The 20262-nt window shown below is 47.0% G+C and overlaps 2 protein-coding genes across 3 annotated transcripts; both read left to right on the forward strand.

Moving 5' to 3' along the window:
- The first annotated feature begins 549 nt into the window (after nt 1-549).
- On the forward strand, nt 550-9614 carry CIDEC (cell death inducing DFFA like effector c). Of its 2 annotated transcripts, none has more exons than XM_057706937.1 (6): nt 550-679; nt 1965-2042; nt 2880-3033; nt 5911-6069; nt 6154-6341; nt 9087-9614. In XM_057706937.1, exons 2-6 carry the CDS (start codon nt 2002-2004, stop codon nt 9247-9249), a joined length of 705 nt encoding a protein of 234 aa, XP_057562920.1. In that variant the 5' UTR covers nt 550-679; nt 1965-2001; the 3' UTR covers nt 9250-9614. The 2 variants fall into 2 exon arrangements, with proteins under 2 accessions (XP_057562920.1, XP_057562919.1); XM_057706936.1 differs by lacking the exon at nt 550-679 and adding an exon at nt 1429-1690.
- Nucleotides 9615-13300: 3686 nt separating this feature from the next.
- RPUSD3 (RNA pseudouridine synthase D3) lies at nt 13301-19867 on the forward strand. Its single transcript, XM_057706932.1, has 9 exons — nt 13301-13440; nt 13759-13898; nt 14764-14808; nt 14937-15036; nt 15756-15863; nt 15944-16028; nt 16262-16385; nt 18534-18673; nt 19447-19867. The coding sequence occupies exons 1-9, from the start codon at nt 13340-13342 to the stop codon at nt 19636-19638; spliced, it is 1035 nt and encodes a 344-aa protein (XP_057562915.1). The 5' UTR covers nt 13301-13339; the 3' UTR covers nt 19639-19867.
- Nucleotides 19868-20262: the final 395 nt, after the last annotated feature.

Consider the following 20262-nt stretch of genomic DNA (forward strand, 5'->3'; position numbering starts at 1 on the left):
AACACTATTGACTTTCTCATGTATGAATTTTGGTGTGGACATAGATTTTCATTTCCCTTGGAGATATGTATATAACTCCAAATATTGTGTATATGTAGAACTGTGGGGTCATAGATCTTATGCTCTTAACCACTACACATTTTAGCTAGTCTTAATTATTATTATTAAATTCTCTGCTATTATTAAGTAATTATATTATCAATAACACCAATATTTGTTTCTATCTGTTAAGTATCTCCATTGCAAAGCCCTTTACTTTTATTATTACAAATTGTTACCTGAATCCTTTAAGACAGGAATCATTCTCTCTGTTGAATAGGTGAGAGAAACTGGGGCTCAGGAGGTTAAGGCAGCTTGTCTACACTCAAACAGCTAACATGGGTACTGTTGGGCCCACCCTCCACATCTGCCTGTGTCCTGTGCCCTCTGTGCCCAATACCATGTCCTGGGCCATACCCTGCCCCAAAGCTTTAGAAACACGCCTCCACTCCTCCTTTCTGGCTTTTTCTGTGAGGCTGGCTTGACATCCCAAGGGTGAGAGCTGCACACAGTGCCCGCGCTCTTTTCCAGCTGGGGCTGAAGGCCAGGGGAGGGGCTGCCCTGGGGACTGGAAATAAAATGAAGGGTGGGCTGAGCTGAGCAGGGCAGTACTGGAAGGTTAGAAGGCTGGGAGCAGGAGGTAAGAAGTTTTTTATCTGGGTTTTTTGGTTCGGTTTGGTTTGGGCTCCTAGAGAACAGGTGAGGTGGGGCTGGGCGGAGTTTTGAGACTGGGAGTGAGGCTGAAGCAAGCTGATGTGGGGGCCTGGGGAGACCCCGCAGTGTCAGAAGGAAAGACTGGGGAGGGGGCCGTGTGCCATGGACTCCTTTAGCCCTTTGCTCTGTGCTAGGCCCTGTCTGCACTGGGGCTGGGAAAGGGAGAACATCTCAGGGCGAGGCACCCAGGGAGTGGGGAGGCTATGGCAGAAACAGACAGAGAAGCACACTTGGCCAGGAAGGAGGAAGGGCAAGATGAAGGGGGAGGTCTGTGAGCTGACTGAGAAGGCTTTCCAAGCAGTGGAAAGCAGTGAAACTCCGCTTCAAGGCTGCAAATGTTTAGTTCTGGGCCAGAGGGAAGCATTACATGTGGAGGAACAGCCTGCGGGAGGGCTTGGAGCCAGCAGAGCTGGATCGAGCAGGCTCAGGAGAGAAGGGCTGGCGGGTAAGCCTAGGGCCATTGACTAGAGCCGTCTGCCCAGGATGGCTGCCAGCAGCCCTGAGCCACAGGGGCTGTGTCCTTTTAAATTAGTTAACATTCAGTAAAATTAAAAATCCAGCGCCTCAGTCGTATTAGCCACAATTCAAGTGCTCAGCAGTCCTGTGGGGCTCGCAGCTCTGATGTTGGAGAGAACAGACGTAGAATGGTTCCATTGTGGTGGAAAGTCACTTTGGCCAGCGGGAAGCCTCAGGAGGGGTTCCGATTGCTCAAGGACCCACTGGAGAGAGGAGGCTTAGACTGGGCTGCCTGGCCTGGGAGGCCTCTGGACGACAGGTGAGGGAAGGTCCCCAGCAGTGCGAGGTGGTGTGACTTGCTTCCTGCCACCGTAAAGTGGACTCTGCCCCCAGGGGCAGGAACTAACCTAGCAGGGCCTCTTCAGTCCCATCCTGGGATCCCTGATCAGTGTGACCAGAGCCAGGGTGAGAGAAACATGGCGTAAGTGGTGCTGGGGAGGGAGGAGCGGCTGCTGAGGGGGGCTGAGCCTGGGCACGGGGGTGGGATCGGGGTGGGGGGGGGCGGTCTCCAGCTTGGTCACGGTGGTGCACATGGAGTTGGACAGGAAAAGGGCTGGGGGAGATGTGTGTGTGACTTGTGAGGGGAGACCAGAGCGGAGGCTTGTTGGATGGAGGTGGAATTGCACTGTGTCAAAAGATGCGAGAGAGGGAACCCTCCCGTCCCCCCCAGCGAGCTGTCTCTGCTTCCTTCCCAGGCCCAGCACTGTCCAGCTGGCGAGGATAGAATACGCCATGAAGTCCCTGAGCCTTCTCTACCCCAAGTCCCTCTCCAGGTGAGGAGAGCTAAGGGTGGAAGGGAAGAGGAACTACCATGAGCTGTAGGGCAGACCGTCTCGGACTTCCTGCACATAAGTCCCTTGGGCATCTTGCTCAAGCGCAGATGCTGATTTAGGAGGTCTCCCACAAGCCCCCAGGAGATGTTACTGCTGCTGCCCCCTCCCCCGCACCCCCCCTTATCACACATTGAGTAGAAAGAGGTAGTCACTGCTTGGTGCTTTCCTTCTTGATCGTATTTAAACCTCACCACAACTTTGGGAAGTGGGGATTTTTATGCCAAATTAATAGATGGGGAAACCGAGGCGTAGGGTGGGCGTCTCACAGTCTACCCTAGCAAATGGGCAGGGAGCCAGGATTCAAACTTGGGTCTGCCTGACTCCAAAGCCTACATTCCCTGCAGTCCTTTGGTTCTATATCCGTGTCATATACTGACCTCAGCTTTGCCACTTCCTCTCACATTACAGGTGAAGAGAATGAGGACAAGACAGGATGGTGGTCACTGGGCATATGCGGGGTGGTCTTCTGTCCCGGGCTACTTGTCATGGTCTGAGACACAGCAGCGTCAATATCACTTGGGAACCCACCCAGATGTACTGAATCAGAACTTGCACTTTAATAAGATCTCCAAGGGACTTCTATGTCCACTAAATTTTAAGATGCCCTGACCCAGCAGGCTTTTAAGGAAGACTTATCCAGAGCAGGCTTGGTAGGTGGTAGGGGAGGAGGAACACGATAAGCTCAGCCTAGAGAATTTGGGGAGTGAGTTACCCTGTTGAGGCATGAGGGCTGGGAGGCAGCAGACAGCTCATTCGGAGGCTCCTAACCTTCCGCAGGTATGTAGCAGTAAGCACCTCAGTGGTGACCCAGCAGCTGCTGTCGGAGCCCAGCCTGGAGGCCCCCAGGGCCCGGCCCTGCAGAGTAAGCAGTGCTGACCGGAGTGTGCGGAAGGGTATCATGGCGCACTGTCTTGAGGACCTCCTCTTCAAGGTAGGGATGGGCCTGTCTCCGCACAGTGCACCACAGGGACCTTGGTTGAGAGCTGGCCCTGACAGCTGCCTCTGGTCTCGTGTCATGAGCTAGGAGTTCAGCAGGGATGGAGTTCACGGCTCAGAACTCCTTTCTTGTGGCAGCTCCAGTGGGCTGGTAGTGTCCGCCTGAAGTCCTGTCTGTCTGGTGACAGGAGGAGGGCAGTACGTTACTGTCTGATACTTGATATTAACAATATGTCAGTGATGTTTTTAAAGCATATGTTTCTTTTCTTTTTTTTCTTTTCTTTTTTTCCCTTTCTTTTCATTCTTCCCTCTTCTTCCTTCCTTCCTTCCTTCCTTCCTTCCTTCCTTCCTTCCTTCCTTCCTGTCTCTCTCTCTCTCTCTCTCTCTTTCTTTCTTTCTGGCCACACCATGGGCGGGATCTTGGTTGCCCGACCAGGGGTCGAATCTGTGCCCCCTGCAGTGGAAGCTCACAGTTCTAACCACTGGACTGCCAGGGAATTCCCCGGAGCATATTTTGCTTACTGGAGGGACCCTTGGGTTCCCTTTTCCAGCAGTACTTAAACTTGTAGAAGTGTTTGGAAGTTGGGGTATTGAGCAAGATTTTAGAGATTCCCTTCCCCATCTCCTTCCTTTACCTCCAGCCAGGGCAGTTCTCCTTCAGTCTGTCTCCTACCTTGGCCTTCCATGCAAAGCTCTGTTAACAGCTGTGGAAGACTTTCTTCAAACTATTGATCAGGTAAGGTTCCAGAGAGGGAACCAAAGACACACAGCTCTTGTGGGTGGTGGTAACAGTGAGCACTTCCATGTGCCCCCTCCACTTGGTTGGGAGTAACTTGTCCTAATCTTTCCTCCTTATAAAGACACCTTTCCTTCTTATAATTCATATTGGATTAGGGCCCACTCTAATGCCCTCATTTTAATGTAGTTAACTTCTTTAAAGACTCCATCTCTAAATACAGTCACATTCTGAGGTCCTGGGATTAGGACTTCAAAATATGAATTTGGGGGAGATACCAGTCAGCCCACAAATATATGCAGATCAACTGAATAGATCTGAGAGTCCAGAAATAAACCTGTGGTCAGTTGATTTTTGACAGGATGCCAAGACTATGCAATGGAGAAAGAACAGTCTTTTCAACAAATGATGCTGAGACCACAGGCTATCCAAATGCAAAAGAATGAAGCTGGATCCCTCCCTCATACTAAGTATAAAATTAGTTCAAAGTGGATCAAAGACCTAAATGTAGAGCTAAAACTATAAAACCCTTAGAAGAAGACATAGGTATAAGTGTTCATAACCTTGGTTTCTTAGATATGGCACCAAAGCACAAGTTAACCAAAGGGAAAAAAAAATTGGACTTTATCAACATTAAAAACTTTTGTGCAGGGACTTCTCTGGTGGTCCAGTGGTTGAGACTCCACACTACCAATGCAGGGGGCCTGGGTCTGATCCCTGGCTGGGGAGCTAGGATCCCACAGGCCGTGTGCCACGGCCAAAGAAAACAAAACAAAAACAAACAAGCTTTCATGCATCAGAGGACACTATCAAAAAAATGAGAAGATAACTCACAGAATGGGAGAAAATATTTGCAAACCACATATCTGATAAGGGTCTAGTATCAAGAATATGTAAAGGGGACTTCGCTGGTGTCCCAGTGGTTAAGACTCCGTGCTTCCACTGCAGCGTATGCAGGTTTGATCCCTGGTCGGCCAACTAAGATTCCACATGCCACGAGGCATGGCCAAAAAACTAAACCAAAAAATATAGAGAGAGAGAACTCTTAAAATTCAATTAAAAGATATCTCAACTGAAAATGGGCAAAGAATTTGAGTACATGTTTCTCTAAAGAAGAGGTACAAATGGCTGATAAAGCATGAAAAGATGCTCAACATCATTCGCCATCAGGGAAATGCAAATCAAAAACACTGCATACCACTAGCATGGCTGAAATGAAAGACAGACAATAACAAGTGTTGGTAAGGATGTGGAGAAATTGCTGGTGGGAATATAAAATCATGCAACTGCTTTGGAAAACATTTTGGTAGTTCCTTAAAAAGTTAAATATACAGTTATTATGTGACTCAGCAATTCCACTCCTAGGTGTATATTCAAGAAAACTGAAAAGATATGTCACACAAAAATTTGTACGTGAATGTGCATAACACCATTATTCATAATATTCAAAAAACAGAAAAAACCCACATGTCTATCAATTGAAGAATGGATTAAAAATGTGATATTCTATTTAGTGGGATATTATTCAGCCATTAAAAACTAAATAATCATGCTGCAACATAGATGAAATTTGAAAACTTGCTAAGTGAAAAGAAGCCAGTCTAAAAAGGCCACATATTGTGTGATTCCATTTATAAATGTTCAAAATAGGCAGACCCATAGAGACAGAATAGGAGAGGTTGCCAAGGGCTCGGAAATGAGAAGTGACTGCTAATGGGCACTAGGTTTCTCCTTGGCATCAAAATGGGGTTGAAAATGTTTTGAAATTAGATATTGGTGGTAGTTGCACAACTTTGTGAATATACTAAAAAACACTCGATTGTATACTTTAAAAGAGTGAATTTTATGGCATGTGAATTACATGTCAATTAAAAATTACATATGTGACTCCTATTATATTTTTACTGGACAGCAGTATCCTAGAATACTAACCATGAAGTCAGATACCAAGGGATACTATTATAAAGGTTCTTTGGATGGTGATCCCACAGCAAGAGCCTTGGTTTCCAGTCCCATCCCATAAATCCTGGCCCACTTGTTCTTTCCTTGGCAGCTGAGGTGTGTGATGTGGGTCTTCCCCATACCAGCTCTGGGGCTACATGTGATGGCAAAAGCAACACTTACCTTATTCTCCAGGTACGGGATACCCTGATGCTGGCAGACAAGGCTATATTCCTGGTGCTGGAGGAAGATGGCACAACTGTAGAGACAGAAGAGTATTTCCGATCACTGGCAGATGACACCGTGTTCATGGTCCTCCTTAAGGGGCAGAAATGGCAGCCCCCATCAGAGCAGGTGACATCCCACCTGTGTGGGAGAATATTGGGAGCTTAGGAGAAATCTTTGAGGGATGCCAACCACATGCTTGTCTTGATGCAGGGCACTAGGTACCAACTCTCCCTCTCCCGTAAGCCTGCCAAGAAGATCGATGTGGCCCGAGTAACCTTCGACCTGTACAAGGTGAACCCACAGGACGTCATCGGTTGCCTGAACGTGAAGGCGACTCTCTATGGCACATATTCCCTTTCCTATGATCTGTGCTGCTACAGGGCCGAGCGCATCATGAAGTGAGTGAACTGGGATTAGCTGGGGACGGGGTGGGTACACAGCAATGGGAGAGGCCCTATCTTCTCCCAAGCTCTGCCTTCTCGGGGCCTGGGACTGGTTTGGATGCTGACAAAGTGTGACAGTTAGCAACCGTCTAGGACTTTATGGCTACATTCGTGTTTTAGTTTACAGTGTGTGCCAAAGGGGCACAGATACTCCTGCTGGTGGAACCTGGGTACATTTAGCTTTTCTAATTACCTTCCACTATAACAGCAAATTATTTTTCACCTAAAGTAGTAAGTTTTCCTAAGTAGTCTTCTAATCAACTTAAAAAAATGAATGTGTCAAAAATTTTACTGAACTCAGTTAAGGAGAGAACAAGCAAGACGTTACAGTCGGTTCAATATCCCACCCATGTATAGATTCATCAAGAATGCTGAGCTAAATTTATGAATACAAAATTGGATTTTTCCATGGGGGTGGGAGGGATGAAATAATTGTCGTTCCATAGACCAGAATTAATTTGTGAGTCTATGCACAATAGACATCTGTATCATCTAATGAACTTTAAGAACTTTTTAGTTTACTTTTGAAAGTCTAATCAAGTATCACAGAAAGCATGGAAATATGTTAAATCATAAGACAAGTACTGTTATGGTAGTGGTTCCCAAATGCAGCTGCTCCAGTGGTGCTCTAGAGAATTCTTACCCCATGAGGTGGATGTAGCCACTGAAGGAGAGACATCCAACTAGTCCAAAACCACAAAGCTGGCCTCTTGCCAGTTACTTCTGACAGATGATACTTCTCCCCAATTGCTTCATTTAGTGTTTCCTGAGCACTCTCTCTGTGCCTGGCCCTATGCTGTGAACTAGAGACACAGAGATAAACGAGATGGCAGAACAAGCTCCGTGAGGGGAAGAACTTCTGTTGCCTCCAGTACCTTGGCGAATGCTGCTACACAGCAGCAATTCAAATAATTGTAGAATGAATGAAGATTCATATGATCCTCAGTCCCAGTGGGTTTCTGAGAAATCATACACTGGATCCCCAGAGTTCTGCCAGAGTCTATGTAGCTTGAGCATCCCTGACCTTGGCTCTCTGAGTTTGTTCTCTGCATTCCCAGTCTGCAGGTGAGGGACCTGAGGCTGCGTGGTTCTGCCTGCCACAGACGATACTCAGCGGCAGGCTTGAGCCTGGTTCTATGGCAAGAAGTTCCACTTTCCGCCTGTACCATACCATGCCCCTCTTGATCTGGGCTTGCTGCCAGCAGTTTGCAGATTTCAAAATCTAGAGCAAGTTTCAGGCTTTAAACTCAGCCCAACTAGGGGAAGTGGGACTCTCAGACCTAAACACAGTAGACATATTGGTACCAAAAACACACAGACACAAAAGCACAATAGCAAGCTGGAATCAGTGGAATAACTTAGTGGTGTCAGCAAGTGTTTTTTCCTTTAATGGTAGTAAAATACACATACCTTAAAATTTACCATTTTAACCACTTTTTTTAAAGTATAAAATTCAGTGACACTAAGTACATTCACAATGTTGTGCAATGGTCATTTGTCCATCAATTTCCAGCACTTTTTCATCATCCCAAACTGTAACTATGTACCAATTAAACACTAACTCTCCAAACCCCCCTCCCCCCCATCTCTGCTAACTTCTGTTCTACTTTCTGTCTCCATTAATTTTCCTACTCTAGGTAACTCATGTAAGTGGAATCATACAATACTTACCCTTTTGTGTCTGGCTTATTTCACTTGGCATAATGTTTTCAAAGTTCATCCATATTGTAGCATGTGTCAGAATTTCATTCCTATTTATGTCCGGTCAGCTGGTTTGAATCCTCAGTTCTCTAATCTGAGAAATGGGTATAGTTCTCAGATATAGCCTTTAAGTTTTTAAAATATTTTCACGTACAGGTGCTTGTGGTTCTGTTTTTTTGCCTCCCTCCACCATAAGTTCATTTATTGAATGAAGGTTAATAGAAGACAAGTTTTAATATCAGCCAGGAAGAATTTGTTTTCCTTTCGTTTTCTTCTCCCTGATCCCCTCTAGGACGAGTCACCCCTAGTGACCCTCACCTACCTCTTTCAAACATATTTGGATAAGAATTTGGTTATAGTAGTCAAGCATTCAACCTGCTAGTCTTGACCCCACGTTTCCCCTGCTCTTCTACACATCAGGCCCTGTGTTAAGTAATTTATGTTATTTTATCCTCCTAACCCTGTGTGGGATCAAAGTGGGATGATCTCATTTTACACATGAGGGTGCCAAAGCTCAGAGCTATAGCAGTTTGCCAAGGTTGCCGCAGCTAATGAAACTGGATTAGAACTCAGGCCTGTCTGACTGGAGTTCTGTTCTCAGTACACGAGGCATGGAGATCTTCACATCCAGCACTCTGCAAATTAGCTAGACGACAAATGACTTGGAAACACTTCTGTCTAGAGCAGAGGTTGTGAAGGGCAGAGTCATGTGATGTAGATCAGTCTGGCTGGTTCAAAGTAGTATTAGAAAAATAAAAGGCCTTATTAAATGAGCCTGAATTTTGCATGAGAAGAGGGAGGTTGCAGACATCTCAGTTAAGGTACAATTGCGGTAACACTGTAGATCCTGTCCCATTTGCTGAGGGAAGGCAGCATCTGTTCTGTTTGCACTCTGCAGTTTATGAAATTATGAACGCAGCGTGGGGGAGCAGGCATTTAGGGGATGCAAGAAGGGGTTTTCTTTGTGTTTTGACCCTGGTGCCTTCTCATCCCACTCAGAGAAGCTCTCCGCTGGGCCCTCTTCAGCATGCAGGCTACGGGCCATGTGCTGCTCGGTACCTCCTGTTACCTGCAGCAGCTCCTGGATGCCACAGAGGGAGAGCAGCCCCCCAAGAGCAAAGCCCCGTCCCTCATCCCCACCTGTCTGAAGATACTGCAATGAAAACCCAGCCAAGGACTACACAGGGGACCCCACGCTCAGCTGGTAGCCTGGCAGTTAGAGAGCTTCTTACCTTCCCACAGCTCCCTCAGCCCCACAGGAGCATGAATGAAGAAGCCGGGGAAGGGCCGGAAACCTGGGCTGGGCTGGCCAAAGGAGAACTGAGGGCTCTTGGCCTGGCCTGGCTCCTTCCTGCCCCAGGTAGCTTAACGGACCAAGACTGGTCATCAGCAGGCTACGGCAGCAAGGCTGCCCCTCAGCAACCTGTCTTCACATGGTACACTTTCATTATACTACCTAACTCTTGGCTTCCCATCCCAAATACTCCTGAGTGAATTGTCAACCCACTTTTGGATGATATTAGAGAATTTGCAATAAAGTATTTATGCTGATACATCTTTGTTTCTGTTCTTTGCAAGGTGAGCGTGGGGTTCCATCTGGAAAGTTGGTAAGGTCTAAGGGAAGAGAGAACTCTGTTGTCAAACCATTCTCCATAATGTGGGATTATAGAAACAACACTTTTTCTACCAAGAAAACAAACACAAAGAAATTAGTTAATTCTGAAACTAATGTCTGTTTAATTTGAGACTTGAGCAGATCATGTAATCAATATGGTAAATGACAATTTCCAAAATAAACCTGCCTACCAGAAAGGCTTTGATTGGGAACCACAAAAGACCCAGAACTGCCAAAGCAATCCTGAGGAAAAAGAACAAAGCTGGAGGCATAACCCTCCCAGACTTCAAACAATACTACAAAGCTACTGTATTAAAACAGCATGGTATGGGACTTCCTAGGTGGCGCAGTGGTTAAGAATCTGCCTGCCAATGCAGGGGACACAGATTCAAGCCGTGTCCTAGGAAGATACCACATGCCATGGAGCAACTAAGCCCATGAGCCACAACTATTGAGCCCATGTGCTGCAACTACTGAAGCCCATACCCCTAGAGCCCATGCTCCACAACAAGAGAAGTCACCACAATGAGGAGCCCATGCACCCCAATGAAGAGTAACCCCCGCTTGCCGCAATGAGAGAAAGCTCATGTGCAGCATCGAAAACCCAACACAGCTAATGAAAAAATAAATCCAATAAATAAATTAATTAATTAAAAAAAAAACAGCATGGTACTGGCACAAAAACAGACATATGGATCAATGGAAGGAAATAGAGACCCTAGAAATAAACCCCACACACCTATAGTCAATTAATCTTCAACAAAGGGGATAAGAATATGCAGCAGAGAAAAGACAGTCTCTTCAATAAGTGGTGCTGGGAAAACTGGACAGCTCCATGTAAAAGAATGAAATTAGAACATTCTCTAATACCATATATAAACGTAAACTCAAAATAGATTAAAGACCTAAGTGTAAGCCCGGATACTGTAAAACTCCTAGAGGAGAACATAGGCAGAACACTCTTTGACATAAATCACAGCAATATTTTTTTTGGATCTGTCTCCTAGAAAAATGGAAATAAAAGCAAAAATAAACAAATGGGACCTAAATAAACTCAAAAGCTTTTGCACAGCAAAGGAAACCATAAACAAAACGAAAAGACAACCTCTGGAATGGGAGAAAATATTTGCAAAAGATGCAACTGATAAGGGCTTAATTTCCAAAACATATAAATAGCTCATATAGCTCAATATAAAAAACAAACAACCCAATAAAAAAATGGGCAGAAGACCTAAACAGATATTTACTCCAAAGAAGACATACAGATGGCCAATAGGCACATGAAAAGGTGCTCAGCATCACTAATTATTAGAGAAATACAAATCAAAACTAAGAGGTATCACCTCACACCAGTCAGAGTGGCCGTCATCAAAAAGTCTACAAATAATAAATGCTGGAGAGGGTGTGGAGAAAAGGGAACCCTCCTACACTGTTGGTGGGAATGGAAATTGTGCAGCCACTATGGAGAGCAGTATGGGGGTTCCTTAAAAAACTAAAAATAAAGTTACCACATGATCCAGCAATCCTACGCCTTGGCATATATCTGGAAAAGACAAAAACTCTAATTCAAAAAGAGACATGCACCCCAATGTTCATAGCAGCACTATTTATAATAGCTGAGACATGGAAACAATCCAAGTACCCATCAACAGACCAATGGGTGAAGAAGATGTGGTACATATATACATGATATAAAATAACCTGTTTACAAAATAGAAACAGACCCACAGACATAGAAAACAAACTTACAGTTACCAAAGGGGAAGGGGGGAGAGAGGGACAAATTAGGAATTCGGTAACAGATACATGCTACTATATATAAAATAGGTAAACAACAAGGTCCTACTGTATAGCACAGGGAACTATACTCAATATTTTGTAATAACCTACAATGGAAAAGAATCTGAAAAAGAAAATTAATAAATAAATAAAACTGGATCACTTTACTGTACACCAGAAACTAACACAACACTGTAAATCAACTATATTTCAATTAAAAAAAAAGACTTTGATTGGGAGTGTGGGATTTAAGGTACTCTTTCAATTTTTCAATGTCACATTTTATTACAACCTTTTAAGTGTGTAGGTAGGAAAGTAGGAGTCAAGCTGTAATATAACTCTCCTTTGAAGCCTTCCCTAGCTTGCTAGACAGCCTTTCTTTCCTGTTCAGAACTCTCAGTCTTAGGATTTCAAAATGAGCTGTTGGGTAGCCACAAAGTATTAGTTTCTTATCAGTGTGAGCTGGCATTTTTCGATATTGGGCAACTCAAACAAGACAAGCATGAAAGGCTAGGTTTACCGATGACTGTGCTTTAGTGCGTGCTTCTCAGATTCAAATATGTGCCGTTTCTGACTAACTATAAAGCCTATTTGGGCTTATTAAATCCTAAGACAAAGGCCTATGTTACCAAAGTTAAAGTCTAGAGGGTTATTTCTGGCAGCTGACCCATACCCTAAGCCATGTGTGGGAGGAGCTGCCAGAGCTGGCAAAGAACATTTCCATTCTGGGCTTTCCTGCTCTTGCAGTTATGGTTAGAGGGCTGGCTCAGTGCTGTCCTGGGTCCTTGGGGTGGGCCTTCTGGCATGAAGGCATGATGTTTACATCAGCACAGAAGCTTTTCCCATTCAACTCTTGCTGAGGCTGTGGCCTACCTGCTCCTCCGTGAAGTTAGTCATAAACTGAGTCGGGCTGGGGGTGGCTGAAGCTTGGAATTTGTCCCAACTTGCCTTCCTCATGACATTCTGAGTTTCACACGTGAGTCTTGAGTGGCTGGTCACTGTCTCTTGGCACTGAGCCCTCCCAGCCTACAGAGAATAAGATTTCTTCCTTTTCTTTTGGAAGCTTGGAGATTAATGGAGTTGCACCAGCTGTGGGCGGTGAACAGTTCTTCACAGTCTGTCAATCACCACCCCGTTGCAGAGCTTTCTCTGATTTCAGTGGGCTCTGGGGCTCCTTGCTTTTCTCTCCCTCAGCATCTCCACAGAGTTTCGCAAGGTGGGTGGTGATGTTGTGATCTTAAAAGGTGAACCTCCTGTGGGTGAGGCCAAGTCTTGTTAATCTGTTTCCAGTTCACAGATGCCAAGGTCTAGCATAGAGACAGCATTCCAAAAATGCTGAATGGGTGTTGTACGATTTATTTCCTCTATAGATCTAATCACAGGACAATTTATGTTTCCAGTTTTGAGATTTGTTTTACCTTTATAAATAATGCTGTAGTGAACCTCTTTCTGCCTCTGGCCTTTCTTTCCTTCTGGATTACGCACCAAGCTGTATTCTTTGAAGCAGGTTCACTGAACCAACGAGTGTGGATTTTTTTTCCCACTTTGCCTTATCAAACTGTGCACAATGGCGGGTGTCTTGTTTTGTATTTGAAGTCAGAAGACTCCTAAGAATTGCAGTGATGGTTTTGTCCTGACAGGTCCTCTGACTCCCAGTAAATGCCTCCTCTGCTCTGTGCCTCGGTTTCCCCAAAAGCACAGAATGTGCGCATCTCCTTCCAGGGCAAAGGCGAAGCTCCGCCTTCTCACCGCTCTGAGCCTCGCTATTCTGATTGACAGTCTACCGGACCAATCAGCGCGCTGGGGGCGATCCCCCGGCAGCCCTTCCGGACACATACGCCCTGTCGTCGCTCCGGAGATGGGTGGCTGTCGTGTTTTGGGCCAGGTCTGGGGTGGCTGGCGGCAGGGTCCGGGGGTCCTCGCAGCGCCCACGGCTGCAGGCTTTGGCACCGAGGCCCGGTGATTACGCAACCCCCGCCCCCCTTCGTGTAGGAGGGAGGCTGGGGCCGGGGGAGGGTGTTTGCGGGATCTTGAGGTAGGTAGATATGGGTTCTAATGCTGGTCTGCTGCGTGTCCCTAGTCAGTCGACCTCTCTGAGCCTCAGTTCTCTCTTCTGTACATTGGGGCCAGTCGAACCTGAGATTTCGGGAAGTTCAACCCAGGCTTTGTGAAGCTTTCGTAGGAAGCCGCAGGATTTGGGAAGAGGTGTGTGGGGATAATAATGGGCTGCACCTCGGGAAGCCATGATTCCCCGGTTGTTTATCGAACCTTTTCCAGGCATCAGCTGCAACGGCGAGGCTCCAGCAAACGGTCGGGGGCCCTGGGTGACCAGCTTTTCCCGGGGCTGCTGCGGCCAGAGACCCTCAGTCGGGAAGAGCTGGTTGATGTCTTGAGGGCTGCTGTGGTGGACCAGAAAGGTGAGGGGTGGGAGGGACAGCTGCAGAGCGGCCGGAAGGGGGGGTGTCTTCGCCTGAGCCTTCTGAGGACCTGGCTGGTTTCCCTTCTAAAGCCTGTGGGGTCAAATTCTCCCACTAGTCGCAGGAGCTAGGACCAGACACACAATCGCGCTGTGCCTCAGCATCATGGGGATAGGGCTGTGGGGTGGGAGAGTGTAAATAACTAGAGAGCTTTGCACTGGTAGACTCTCCGTAAAGGACATTGTTGTAATAACAGGTTTTGGAGTCATATCTAGTCATATCTAGGCACTATAATCAGCTTGCTGGGTGGCTTTAGGAAAATAGCAGTTTCTCTGAGCCTCAATCTCCAGTGATTTATTAATTTTCTCAACTATTTATTGAGCATAAGCTGTGTTCCACGCACTGTTCTAGACATGGCTATATAGTGCTGAACAAAATAAATATGGTTTCTGCGCTCAGCGAGCCAACATTTCAGTAGGATAATTGATTAACCAGAAAATAAATGAAAAAGGTACTTACTAGTGATCAGTGCTATGAATAAAACAGCGATGGTGAGAAACTGCAGGAAGGGAGCAGACATTAGATTGGAGACTCAGGCCTCTTTGTGATGGTGACATTTGAGTCACGATGATATGAAGGAGCCAGCCATGTGAAGGTCTGAGACAGAGGAAACAGTAAGTGCAAAGGCCCTGAGATGGCAGGCAGCAAGCTTAGCAAATGCAAGGTTCCAAAAGAAGTTCAGTTGAGGGTGTGGTTGGTAACTCATGTATTAGAGTTGTGCTGGGACCACATGATAATATGCATTGAGAAAGTGCTTTGTAAACTGCTTTTGCTGTTGCTAATGTTTATGTATTATATGTTTCAGGACCTCTGGTGACATTGAACAAACCACAGGGTCTGCCAGTGACAGGTATGGGCAGGGAGAAGAGAGGCAATGAAAGGGATTTTGATGTCTCTGAGGGGAGGAAATAGTGAAAAGAAAGGATGGAGGGATAAAGTTGCCTCAAGCAAGTTGTACTCTTCCTTTCTTCCCCCCAGGAAAACCAGGAGAGCTGACTTTGCTCTCAGTGCTGCCAGAGCTGAGCCAGTCCCTGGGGCTCGGGGAGCGGGAGCTCCAGGTTGTCCGAGCATCTGGGAAGTAAGTGGTGGGGGTGATAGGGAGGTAGGAGGCTAGGCATCCGTCTGGGGTGGGGGCACAGCTACTTGGGAATAAATTGAGACATTTTCCACGGGCTGGTTTGGGATCACGGAGGTAGGATACAAGGAAAAGGAGGAAGAAATGGACAGATCTGTGTTCAAATCCTCATGCACAAACTGTGATCTTAGCTATCACTGAGCCTCAGTTCCTTCAATCATAAACTAGAGCTAATAATATCTCTGCTCAGTGTGCAGTCACTTCTCTAATCCCATATTCATGGCAGGCATTGTTAATTAATCTGTGATATTCTTTCCTCTAATTGCCATCGATTATAGATGGTGCTTGTGGTGAAGTGCTTCTGCAATTCCACAAACTCTTGGGCTTGTTTGTGGGGAATTTAATTATTTAATAGCTAATATATATACAATTCCTAGTATAGTGCCTAGCACGTGGTAGACAGTCAACAGCTGGTGCTAACTGTTATGATGTTTGGCTCTGAGCTCCCTGGGAGCCAGGGCAAAACGAGAGATGCATTTAAGCTATGTACTCCTATTATCAAACACAGGGAAGACTTTCTTGTTTCTCAGGAGAAGGTCTGGGTTATAGTCCAGATGTTACCCTTTGGCCTTAAGCAGGTCCGTGTTTCTTCCTAGGGGTCTCCTTTTTTTGTGGGTGAGCCCAGGGGATTTTCACTTCTGTGATTTGTCTCCTTCCTCCAGGGAGACCTCTGGGCTTGTACTCCTCTCCAGTTGTCCCCAGACAGCAAGCCGCCTCCAGAAGTTCTTCACTTACTCACAGAGAGCCAGGAGACCCACAGCCACCTACTGGTGAGAGGGGCAGGGAGACTCCCGGGCAGTGGGGAGGTCCCAGCAAGCCACCCTGTGACCATCTCCTGCCTCTTTCTCAGTGCTGTCACTGATGGGATCCCAGCTACTTCTGAGGGGAAGATCCAAGCAGCTCTGAAACTGGAACACATTGATGGGGTCAATTTTGTGAGTCAGGGGCTGGGTGGGGAAGAGGAGGGGACATATTACCAGACACAATACCCCTACAGAGGAGTCAAAGGTATAGACTTGGGGTGGCTGGCCCGCCAGTCCCCTGATACAGGCAAGTGACCACTGCCTATACTGTGGCCCTGTCCTGAGTCTATTGGCAGCAAGGAGGGTCTGGGGGTAGCTCCCAGGTGTGTGTGAAGCTTGTTCATTCTTGGGGACTGACACCACAGGTAGTTCCAGTGAAGTCCCCATCCCGAAATGACATCTTGGAAGGTGTCAAGAGGACCCTCAGCCACTTCCGCGTGGTGGCCACGGGCGCTGGCTGTGCCCTGGTCCAGCTGCAGCCACTGACAGGTGGGTCTGGAGCCCCAGCCAGGCTTGACAAAGTGTTACTTGGCTGGAGGAGGCAGGGGGTGGGAGTAAGGTGGTGGTTTTACTGGCAGTGCGGGAGCATTTGATGGACAGTGAGGATGTAAGTGAGCAGCTCCACCTGGAGGGGGCAGTGCTTCTCTTATCAGCCTGATGGTCACCCCTTTGCAGCTCACCTATTTTTTTCTCATGGTTATTGATCTCGCATCTTTACCTTTGACGTTTTGTAGTTTCACTATGATGAGTCCAGGTGTGTGGGTTTAGTTTTATTCATCTTGCTTGGGATTCAGTGTGCTTCCTGAGTCTGAAGATTAATCTGTTTCATCCATCCATCCTGGAAAGTTCCCTCTTCAAATGTTGTGCCTCTTGCATCCTCCCTTGTGATACCTAACAGACAACGTCTGAGATTCTCATTCTGCTGCCGTGTCCCTTAACTTTTCTTTCACGTTTTTCATGTCTTTTTCTCTGCTGCATTCTGGGTTATCTTTAGATCTACCTTCCAGTTGAGTAATTTTCTCTCAGGTGGATCTAACCTGCCAGTTTAACCTACCCATTGATTGTATTTTTCACTTCTAGAAGTTCTAGTTGGTTCTTTTACGAATACAAGTGGCCTTCTAAAAAATAAGCCATCTGTTTTCTTCTTCTAAGTACGTGTCCTTTTTTGTCTTTAGTCATTTAAAACATATATATATTTAACATAAAATATATATTGTATCCTCTTTCTGAAAGTTCCTATTCTTAAGTTCCTCTTCTCAGAGGAGAGCAAGTTTTCCCTGGAATCTACTCTTTTCATAAACATATTTATATTGTGTTTCTAGAGTTCCATTGTCTGAGATTCGGAGGGTCTAATCTTGTTGTGTTTCCTGCAGACTCTCTCCCCTTGGTGGATTGTTTCCTTCTTGCTCTGTGATTCAGGATTGTGAATTCTGGTTAAGCTTGCCTCCTTGGAGGTGGGGACTCCAGGAGAGGTTCTGCCTTCGTTTCTGCTGAGTGCCGCATGTCACTGCTTTGGGACCTAAATATTAATGTCTCAGTAGGAAGTCCACAGATTACTCAAGTGGCAAACCTGTGTGAGAGCAGCTTGCAGTCATGAATTCTTTTTCATTCCCCTCATCCATACCTAAGGTGCTCATCTCCCTTCCTTGGTGGCTGGCTTTTTCTCCTAGTCCACCTTTTCAGTGAAGGTGTAGCCTCTCAGATATCATTTGGGCACCAAGGCCTCATTCCTGGCCCCTTGTAGCTACTTAAAACCAAGCCCTCTGGGTCCCAAGATTGGCAGTAACCCTAGAAGAGGAGAAATGTTGGCTTTCCTGTGCTCTGGATTTGTTTTCCTTTTGTATTTTCCTCTAGGGGAACTTACTTTACTGTGTCCAGCTGTGTATTAAAAAAAAAGATGCAGTGTTTCTAGATGGTTTATAAGAAGTGAGTTTTTAGATTATCCAGTCCACCATGTTGCCAGACATGAAAGCAGAGGACCACTCCTGGATTTGAATCCCAGCTTTACTGTAGGCCAGTCACTTCTTTTTGAGCTTCGGCTTTCCTATTAGGTGGGAATAATGACAGGACCCATCTTATAGGGTTGTCAGGGGGATTCATGAGTTGACACGTGTGAACCGTTTCATTCCATTTAAGGTTTCCAAAAACCAGTTCAAGTTGGTCTCAGCCAAAAGGGGAATTTACTGGCTCACATAACCTACAGTTCAGGCCTGGCAACATCTGGAGGCTCGGAGGATGTCATCAGGAAGCTGTTTCTTTCTTTTCGCCTCTTGGGCCCCAGGCCTCCCCCACCCCCACCCCCACCCCGGTGGAGGCAGAGACGGCAGGTGCTCCCACAGCTCCAGGCTCACAGGGCAGCAGGAAAGAGCGTTCTTCATTCCCAGTAGCTTCACAACACATTCAGGGTTGCACCTCTTCATGGACGAATCCCGCGGGGCCGGTGGACTGACAGCTCTGACTGTCCCGATCTGGTCACTTGCCCCACTTTGGCTGCAGGGGTGGTAGCATCCACCTCACTGAAACCACACCATCTGAGAATGGGGGTTGCATCTCCCCAGAGGAAAGGGGGAAGGGCAGCACCGAGTGGGACAGAAATAGCCACTGCCTGCCATCTGTCCTCTCTCTCCTGTTATCTAGCATTTCCCAGCCAGCTACAGGTGCACATGGCACTACAGCTCTGCCCTGTGCTTGGGGACCACACGTACTCTGCCTGCGTGGGCACTGTCCTGGGCCAGCGCTTTCTGCTGCCAGCTGGGAGCACCAAGCCCCAAAGACAGGTACCCAAGCCCACCTGCCTGCTGCCTTCTGGGGATGGGCTGGGGGTGGGGGTGGACAGCATCTCCAGACGTTAGCTGTGCAGCTTGGGCCTCCAAAGCTACCGGTAGCCCTATGTTGCTGTGTGGCCTGAGCAAGTGACACCCCCTCTCTTGGGTCTCTTTCTGCCCATCTGTTCAATAAGGAAGTCAAACTGGCTGATGTCTAAAGGCCCTTCTAAGTCTGCCATTATTTTTGGTATAAGGAATAAAAGAGGTTGTGTGTGTGTATTTGGGTAACTCTTACCTGCTTTAACAGAATAACCTCAAGTACCAGAGTCTTAACACAATAATTTCCCTCCGTGTTAAGTCCAATGAATGGGCTTGGGGTAGGGATGGGCTTTGCTCCAAGCATGGGTCACTCAGGGATCTAGGCTGTTGCTGTCCAGTCAGCGGAGGAGGAGACAGGGCAGGTTCGTGGGGGAGGCTTTCTCGGGTCAAGCCTGGAAGCGGGATACATACTCAGCACTCCTGCTGCGTTGAGTGGAGCTCAGTCACACGGCCTCACCAACCTGCAGGAGGGGCTGGGGAATATAGTTTAGCTGAATGCCCAGGAAACTGACTTGGTGACCCCCTAGCCGGTCTGTGCTGTAGCGTGTGTGTGTACGCGTGTATGTGTAGAGAGGCATGCAAAACACGGACGCGGAGGGAGGAGGACGTGCTTGCCTCACTCCCATTTTGCTTAGAGCTGCTTGGAACTCAGCTGGCTGAATGCTGACATGTCTCTCCCACCCCAGGTCCTGGACGAAGCCCTCCTCGGCCGCCTCCACCTGACCCCCTCCCAGGCTGCCCAGCTGCCCCTGCACCTCCACCTGCATTGTCTCTACCTCCCAGGTGCCAGGCCCAGGGGCCCACCCATCGAACTTCTGGCACCTTTGCCCTCTTATTTCTCCAGGACCCTGCAGTGCCTGGGCCTCCACTACCAATAGTCCTTTTGGTCCTGCTGTTCCCACTGGAAAGCAGTGGGGGTTGGAGGGTGGATGGGTTGCAGTCAGGCCCGAAGAGAGTGAGGTCAGTGCTCAACACGCAATAAGGCCACAGTGTAAGGTCCTCTGTGGGTGGACAAACCTAAGATAACATCCTAAGGCCACTTTCTGTGTGGTGTTGGGCAAATGACGTCACCTCTCCGGACCTGAGATAATAAAAGTACCTACCTCATAATATCATTTTCAGGATTTGCTGAGAAAGAAAGTGTTTATTGTGGACCGTGCTTTCTGCTGAGTTCAGTATGTGGTCTTTATATTTGGCTGTTTCTGGCCCAATTCTAGCTGAGAGAAATGTTAGCTTTTTTTAAAAAAAAATTGTGGTAAAATACACCTAATAAAATTTACCACCTGAAGCATTTTTAAGCTCAGTGGCGTTAAGTACATTCACACTGTTGCACAACCATCACCACCATCCATCTCCAGAACTTCCTCATCTTCCCCAACTGGAATTCTGTCCCCATTAAACACTAACTCCCCCGCTCCCAGCCCCAGTAGCCACCACTCTCTGTCTCTATGAATTTGACTACTCATTTAAGTGAAGATGTTAGATCTTTCACTTTAAAAAAT

This window comes from Hippopotamus amphibius, chromosome 13 (genome assembly GCF_030028045.1).
Source record: "Hippopotamus amphibius kiboko isolate mHipAmp2 chromosome 13, mHipAmp2.hap2, whole genome shotgun sequence".
Taxonomy (NCBI): Eukaryota; Metazoa; Chordata; class Mammalia; order Artiodactyla; family Hippopotamidae; genus Hippopotamus; species Hippopotamus amphibius.